The sequence below is a fragment of the Fundulus heteroclitus genome, chromosome 22 (genome assembly GCF_011125445.2).
Source record: "Fundulus heteroclitus isolate FHET01 chromosome 22, MU-UCD_Fhet_4.1, whole genome shotgun sequence".
NCBI classification, from domain to species: domain Eukaryota; kingdom Metazoa; phylum Chordata; class Actinopteri; order Cyprinodontiformes; family Fundulidae; genus Fundulus; species Fundulus heteroclitus.
Window position 1 is genome coordinate 12360936 of NC_046382.1, and position 7778 is coordinate 12368713.

The 7778-nt window shown below is 41.8% G+C and overlaps 1 protein-coding gene across 3 annotated transcripts; it reads right to left on the reverse strand.

Moving 5' to 3' along the window:
• Positions 1 to 569: 569 nt before the first annotated feature.
• asrgl1 (asparaginase and isoaspartyl peptidase 1) lies at positions 570 to 7414 on the reverse strand. 3 transcript variants are annotated; one of them, XM_012875015.3, is made up of 7 exons: positions 7334 to 7414; positions 4870 to 5065; positions 3290 to 3432; positions 2907 to 3061; positions 2331 to 2452; positions 1134 to 1244; positions 570 to 826 (listed from the first exon to the last, which is right to left on the reverse strand). In XM_012875015.3, the coding sequence occupies exons 2-7, from the start codon at positions 5054 to 5056 to the stop codon at positions 615 to 617; spliced, it is 930 nt and encodes a 309-aa protein (XP_012730469.2). In that variant the 5' UTR covers positions 5057 to 5065; positions 7334 to 7414; the 3' UTR covers positions 570 to 614. The 3 variants fall into 3 exon arrangements, with proteins under 3 accessions (XP_012730469.2, XP_021178458.2, XP_012730467.2); XM_021322783.2 differs by lacking the exon at positions 7334 to 7414 and adding an exon at positions 7146 to 7230; XM_012875013.3 differs by lacking the exon at positions 7334 to 7414 and adding an exon at positions 5180 to 5271.
• Between the last annotated feature and the right edge of the window lie 364 nt (positions 7415 to 7778).

Below are 7778 nucleotides of genomic sequence, written 5' to 3' on the forward strand. Positions count from 1 at the left end.
GTTCTATTTTCCTGAGATGCAGCTGTAGTAGCTCTCTTATTCAGTGGTAACGCTTCAACAGCCAATGAAGGACGAGCACATGTAGTTTGTTCGTCTGATAACACTGTGGCTGGATATACGGTATCCAGCGCCCCCATAAAACCGGCCAGTAGCTTCAAATAGAAAATGAAAGAATGGTTGTGAAACCGTCAGGTTTCCCTCAGAATTTCAAAAACCGAGCATTGAATTATGTTGTCTAAGGAGCTTTTACCCACCTTAGTCCAGTGACCAACTCCCTGAAATGCTTTGACAAATGATCTGATTACAATTACTTTGCAATTGTAAAAGAAAAAAGGTCGTGGGGGACACAAGAAGAGTCATGGAGTGTCATGAACGTTCCTGCGGACATCTTCCAACACGCTTTTCTCTGGATGGACTCAGACTGCTGCACAGTCACGATATACACAGCTAAAGTGATTCTGTAAGTAATTCATCTCATAGTTGATCTTAAGAAGGGATTTCAAGAATAAACCCGATCAATCATTTCAGCTTTACCGGATCTTCAGCTGGATCATCTGATTGTGCTCTGATTTTTTTTTAGCTCGAACCGCCCGAACAGGCCGCAGTACTTGGTGTCATTGAGCGTCGATGACTTGGGTGAAGTGTTCTCCCGTGTAGAGGCCATAGTGCAGCACATCCTTCTGCGCAGCGGCCCACGCCATTTGCTGGCTGGAGAAGCGGGCGGCCCAGTTGCCCCGTGGGTCAACGGTCACGACCCCTCCCAGCCCCCCGACTCTGGACTTCATGTGGGCCAGGCCCAAATCACTGGCAGCCTCAGCTGACTGGCCTGAGCAGAGAAGAGGACAGAACGTGCTGTAAAACCCAGACGTACAGTCGGTCAGAGCCTCGGCTCTGTGCTTCTTTTTTAATTACACATCACTGGCAATTTAACATCATTCTGTTGTGAAAATTAAAAGCAATTATTTCAATTGTTCATGTATTTAAGAAAATCCATGAAAAAGTTTGTTTGAAAAAAGTGTCTGCAATAATAAATCTTGGTATCTTAGATGCTGAAAAGGTGCATTTCATGATCAGAACACGTCATAACGGGCTCCTTGGTAACACCCTTGTGTTATCGGGAGCGCCACTGTTACCTTGCTCCATGTGGAAGAGGATGTGCCTCGCCAGCGTCACCTTCATGATGGCTTCTCCGTGGCCTGTAGTCGACACCGCTCCCGACATGTTGTCAGCGTAGCCTCCACTGCCTGACACAGACAGCACAACACTAATATGGATGCACGCTTAACACTCATATTCACTCTATTTGTTTAAAATGGCAATAAACTGATGACGTGACTTTTTTTCTGTTTCAGACCAAATCTGAACTGTGACTGTGCGCTCTGTTTACCAACCAATCTTATTTAACAATAGTCCAGGTCTGCTGGTTAAAGTTTAACAGACTCTTGAGAAAGCAGAGCACTCAGCTATAAAAACTTTAGAGCAGACTGCATTTATTGTTTTACAGGTACAGGAACAAAATAAACCAATTTTTTTTATTTTACTTTACAGTCCTAGCTAAAAGAAAGTACAGCCTCTTAAACTTCTCAGAGTTTCACATCTTGCATTGTTACCATGTTCTCGACTTATTTCCTCCTGCTGATGATTTATCAAACAGCCAAAATGGAAGCGCTGTGTCAAAAAACAGGTGTACCCTTGCTACCTCAGACCAATGGAGGATGGAAAGTAGCAGCCAGGTGATGCTGACTGAATGCATTTGATCACTGATCAGTGGAAGCAGCTCTATAGTTTAAGCAGTTGGCTGCTCTGGAGCACACAGGTGTGTGTTAAAGCAATGTCAAGATAGAAAGGTACCAGCCATGATCTTAGAGAACGTGGGAAATTCTGTATCTACAGCTTCTGGGCACTTTGCAGTCATAAAGTCAACCATTAAAACCTCCGTATAACAACGTAACAACGGATACAAATGCTATGCATCTGTCTCACTAGTGAAGGCTGGCCCAAACTGGGTCATCGACAACCCAATGATTCCCAGCACAGCAACAAATTCTGCAGCAGAATGACTGAAACAGAAAAGAAAGAAAGTGTTGCAAATGGTCCAGTCAAAGTCCAGAACTCAAACTGACTGAAAAGCTGTGGTGGGACCTTGTGCAGGAGCAGATATATGAAAATCCCCTTAAATGACGTAAGAAACTAATGAAGGCAGACAGCTTCCCAGAGTTAGCTGGGTAATCGTTCCAGCTAACTCTGGGTGGCTGATCACATCAGCCTTTTCCTTCTGAATTCATCTTTGCTCGATGAAAACATTGTCGACTGCAGGTGTGCGGACTGACCTATGCAGGGGGTGTCACCCACCCGGCCCTCCATCTTGTTCAGCATTCCCCCGGTGGAGGTTGCACACGCCACGTTGCCATCGCCATCGACCGCCACCGCTCCAACTGTGCCCATCTTCCCCCTATCAGCAGAGATTTATTTAGGTTTGGAGAAAAGTTTAAGCTACGGACACTCCACATAATTTTTACATCAGGTTCAAATGACGAAAGGAATTTTCTTTTTTTTAAACAATCGCATAAACATCAAAATTACTGTTATTATCCCTTAATTATCATCACTTTCATCTGAATGAATGTTAAGAGGCGGGAGCAGCGGGAGATATTTCTTATGCTTTTAATCTGTTGCAGTGCATGACTGTAGATTATGTTAAAGTCTATCTTTACTATGTTAGTCCAAGGCCTCGGTTTTGCATTAAACCGCACAGCAGATGTGGCGGAAAACAATGCAGCAACAGGAGATTTTTGAGTTTCCCCAAACACAGATGAATAAAATGAAATCATTATTTACTACGCATGTGGTTAAATGGTATCCCTACATTTGCTTTTAATGAAAGGTAGAAGAGTGTCTAGTTTTACATTTGGCACTCCACAGGGTTGGCGTCCGGTGCCAGGTTCTTTTTCCAGCGCATGCGGGAGTAGTCGGTGATGAGGGACTCCAGAGGCACCTCAGGGACACCCATGGAGCGAGCAAACCGGCTGGCACCTTCAGCCGTCAGACATGCATGGCTGGTCTGAGGGAGGGATCAAAGATCGCATTTGGTAAATACGTTTGCACAGTAAATGATTGCTGAACACACAGACGGGACTTTTAGGCCTGTGCCCCAACAATGCTGCAGCCGTGGCGCTCCTTCTTTCTCTCTTATTTGAAAGAAGATGCAGCATCCCTTTACAGACTCAGTGTAATAAAGTTTTGTTTTAAGCACTATATAAAATAAATAGAAGCACACAGCTGACATCACCTTCTCCATGACGAGCCTGGCCAGCTGAATGGGGTTAGCTATGTTGCGGACTGCAGACACCGCTCCGCTGCTCAGCGTTTTCCCCTCCATCACCAGGGCATCCATCTCCACCTCTCCTTTGACATTCAGCACTGAGCCACAGCCTGGACAGATTGTTTGAGAAGTTACTAACTTTGGGGACAAATCTGCTGCCAACCGTCAAAGGTTCAGGAGGGACAATAGTTTCTTTTTTTTTTTTTAGATTTTAGTTGGCTGCAGGCTCGGATTTCAGTGTTTTAAACCTTGTCAAATGGTGCTCCTTCATGCTGGAACATACGGCAATCATTATCGCAAGCGTGTTGTTCCTCTTGGAGGACATTATGATCCTTGTCTTTTTTCATGGCAGGAGCAAAAATGGAAAGAAGTCCACACCCATGGCTGAAAACCAACCCTGCACATGGATTTTGTCCTCTTTGCTGGTTTTATCAACACAGGGCCGTGGTCGAAAAATCTTGACTTTTCTGTTTCTGGTTTTGATGTTAGTCAAGCTCTGCACTGGTGGCCACAATATTCTATAATAACTCACTCCTAAGAAGGAGACCGAGTTGGAGCTTGTGTTGGAGTTTGCTGTGTTGGAGCTTGCTGGAATCTGTTGGACATCTAGAAGCTTCTCCACTACAGCTTCTCTCATCTTGATGTAGGGCTGGCCTATAAATCGATTTAATCAATTATTCGAACTTACAATGTTTTAAGATTTATTTTTTTGGAAAATCTGAATTTTATTTTTGCCAATGCACTCGCTGGGCTTCAATGAAGAGAACAGCTTGCAATGCTGAATATATGTTTGGGAAAATATATTGTCAAAATATTGTAAAGAGGGAATCTTTTTACCATATTACGAGACACTCCCTCACACATTCCCTCAATTACTTATTTTTTTAAGTTAGTTTGAAGTTACACAAGTAAAGTGAAGCCTGTTTTTACCTCATTGTGTAAAACCACTAGCAGCAAACATCGTTTACAATGCCATCTTGTTTTGTAAGCATGTTTCACAGATTGTATTTAATCGCACTTTAAATTCAGGTCAACTCCCAGATGAAATGCTTCACATAAAAAACAAATAATTTCCTTAATTTCCTTTTGTGAAACAAAAAAATCGATTAATCATATTTGGTATAATAAAACTGGACATTTTATTCTTAAGCCATATCACCCAGCCCTACCTTGAAGCCGTTGATACATATTTTTAGCAGAAAATCCTTGCATGCGAGGCCGCTCTGATGCTAAGCAATAATAGGGTGTAATTATTGAGTACACAAGATGTGATTATTCAAATAAATCCTTCCGTTAATTCAGTGGATGGAGTGATTTTAGCTCTAATACTCTACACACTAAGTGTAAAGCCAAAGCTGAAAGTTTGCAACTGCCACTGGCCAAACTTTGGTCTTTATTTAGATAATCCAACATTTGATAAAGGGTTTTCATCGGGATGGATCAGAGTACACTGCACAAGTTTCTGCTACACAGATAAATAAAATGAGGTGCACAAACAGTTCCTCAATGCATTTAGCTTGTTCTAGTTCTCATTTTTATTAGAATACCTGCATTAAAAGATGGATTATTCTCCAGTAGTGTCACAGCCTCCACCACAGCATCCATACTGCTGCCCCCTCCCTTCAGGACTGCATATGCTGACCGCGCTGCAGCGCATACTCCGGAGGTGGACCGTTCTGAGCGCTCTTTGGGGATGTGACCTGCCCCCCCATGGACCACCACTACTGGCAACATGACGGTCCTCTGAAAAAAAAAGTTTAAAATATCATATTGCAAACTTGTTAAAATTTGTTTTTAAAAATGGAAATTCAGTGACGAAAAAAAAAAAAAAAAAAAAAAATCAAACAAAACAAGCACCTTGCAGTAAAGCAAAGTATCCAAGAGTCGAATGGGAGATGAAGGCTTAGTTCATGCGAACAATGATCCCAAAACACACAGCTATCAAACAACAGCATAGGTGAAAATATAGAGAATGGAGGTGTCGCAATGACCCAGTCAAAGTCCAGAGGTTATCCTGACTGAGCAGCTGGAGCAGGATCTTAAAGGAGCTGCACACAGAAAATCTCAATTTACTCAACCTGCATTGTAAAGAGGACTCACACTCCTCCAGAACGAGATATTGAAGAGGTCACAGAGAAATTTGACTCAAATTACAACACGCAGCCAGGTTGTACAAAAAAATGTGCATCTCAATAAAGAAAATAAAAAAATCTATTTATTTCATCCTTATAAATTCTTTACACAAACATTAATTGTTTATATCTATTAATGATTATAGCTAAAAACCCAATGAAAATCCCAAATTGTGTTACATAATATTCCTTTAAAATCTTCCTTAAACAGAACTTTTACTTTATGGCCACGTTACAGCTTACATAACCACAACTAAGACTAGTTACCAGCAGACCGTCAGTGGCACCCTCCACAAGGATGGCATGCTGATGTACACAAAGCATATTTATGGAAAGTTGGGTGAAAGGAAAACGTGTGACTGAAAAGGGTGCACAGCTAACGCCGATAACCGCAGCACTGAATTAATATGTGCCTACGATGCACCTGTCCTGTACAGCCTTGCAGATCTCTAATTTGCACTTGTTTCGAGTAACCCCTTACTGCAGACCGCAGATCGGGTGTGCCAGTATGTTGAGGGCGTGGCTCAACGTTGAGCCCCACTTGACTCCATTTCGGGCGCCATCTGGTGGCGGAGACCATTCAGCACATTCAGAAACAGCAACGCATCACCTATGGCCAATTTATTTTTGGAATTAGAATACATTTTTTTTTCAGACAGACCAACTAATTCCACCAACTAAAAAAAAAGTGATCGACAAAATTACAAAAAAATCACAATCAATACATGCATATTCATTGGTATGGGCACCAACGCCACCTTACATATCTATATATGAACTTGAAGATAAATAGAAAGTACTAATAACAACAAAAAGATGAATTCCATTTTATAAACCTGAAGTATAACCTCAGATGTGACTTTGATTAGATATATTTTCATATATAGATCTCTTTCTCTCTCTAAAACAATATTTAAAACAAAGTTTTATAGCTTTAGGCTTTGGTCTTGTGGGTTTTTAATTATTCAATTTATGCATATCCCCCCATATGTAGAGACACATAAGTATATTGTTGGATGGTGACACCAACAGTGACTAAATGCACCAACAGCGGACTATTCCACTGTCCCTTCTGCAGCTACAAGGCTGCAAAACCAGTGATGGACAACCATATGAAAGACCATTCCTCAGTAAAATGAGTGGGTAAGTTCTGGTCAGGCCCATTATATAAGCATTTTATTTATTTATCCTTCCTTATTCAGTTTCAGATTAGTTCCAAGTGTTTATGCTTGCTTTCAAAAAGTTGATGGTACTTTTATTTACGTACGCTTATTCTTTGTTCAGACACATTGCTGAAAGCCTGTCCGATGAATATGCATGTCAATTTTGCAACGTTAAGCCACGCCCCGATCTGCAGTCAGGGCAGGGTACCTGCTCGTTTAGGCAGGTACCCTGCTTAAGTCGGAGTCTTTTAGCCGGAGGACGTGGGTTCGATCCCAAAAAGGCGAACCCATGAAGAAAAACCCTGCCAAGCCTGTGTGTGAGTTAGAATCACTTGCTGCGGCTACCCCCAACTAGGAGCAGCCGACAGAACTCGCTTGTTTCGGCGACAGCGGACACACGTCCGCGGTGCATTCAATTGAATCCAACTTCAGCACAAAACGAGACGGTTCCAGCGTCAAGCCGAATATTTGGGCAAAACAATCAAGTTAAATAAAACAAGAACGAGTGATCTGCAATGCAAACCTTACACCAGACTGAAGACTGTCAGATGAAACCTTCCTCTGGGGTTTGACCTAATTCCTTCAGAGCTCCCAAGCTGCAGCGTGATGCGATGCAATAACTGCAGCTCTGCAAATGTTTACATCTACACGAACATAACCTTTAAATATTACCAGACGGGGGAGAATATATATAAATATAAAAAATTTTTTCTTACCAGAAAATTCCAGTGACTGGGAAATTAACCAGCTGGCAGCGCCACATCCGGAAAACCCAATACGGAGGCTTTAAAAATAAAAGCCTTCGGCATCTGGTGCAACTTTTATTTTGTTAAGTGACAAGTTGCTCCTAAGACAAGTTTGTTGAGACAGGGAAAAAAAGTCAGTGGACTTTTTGACAAAGCTGTGCGACTGACTGCTGTAATGTCATACTGTGAGGCAGGAGCAGCACAGTAATCTTCTGTTTAATGTCAGGTAGGGACTAGGTGAGTAAATAAATGAAAATTAATAAATGAATAACAAAATATAACAAGCAGAGGTGCCAAAAGTATTCACATCTATCACTCGAGTAGAAGTATAGATACTGGGGTTTAAAAATACTTATGTAGAAGTATCAACTCAAACCTTTTAAAAAGTACAAAAGTACCGGGTATAAAAAGTACT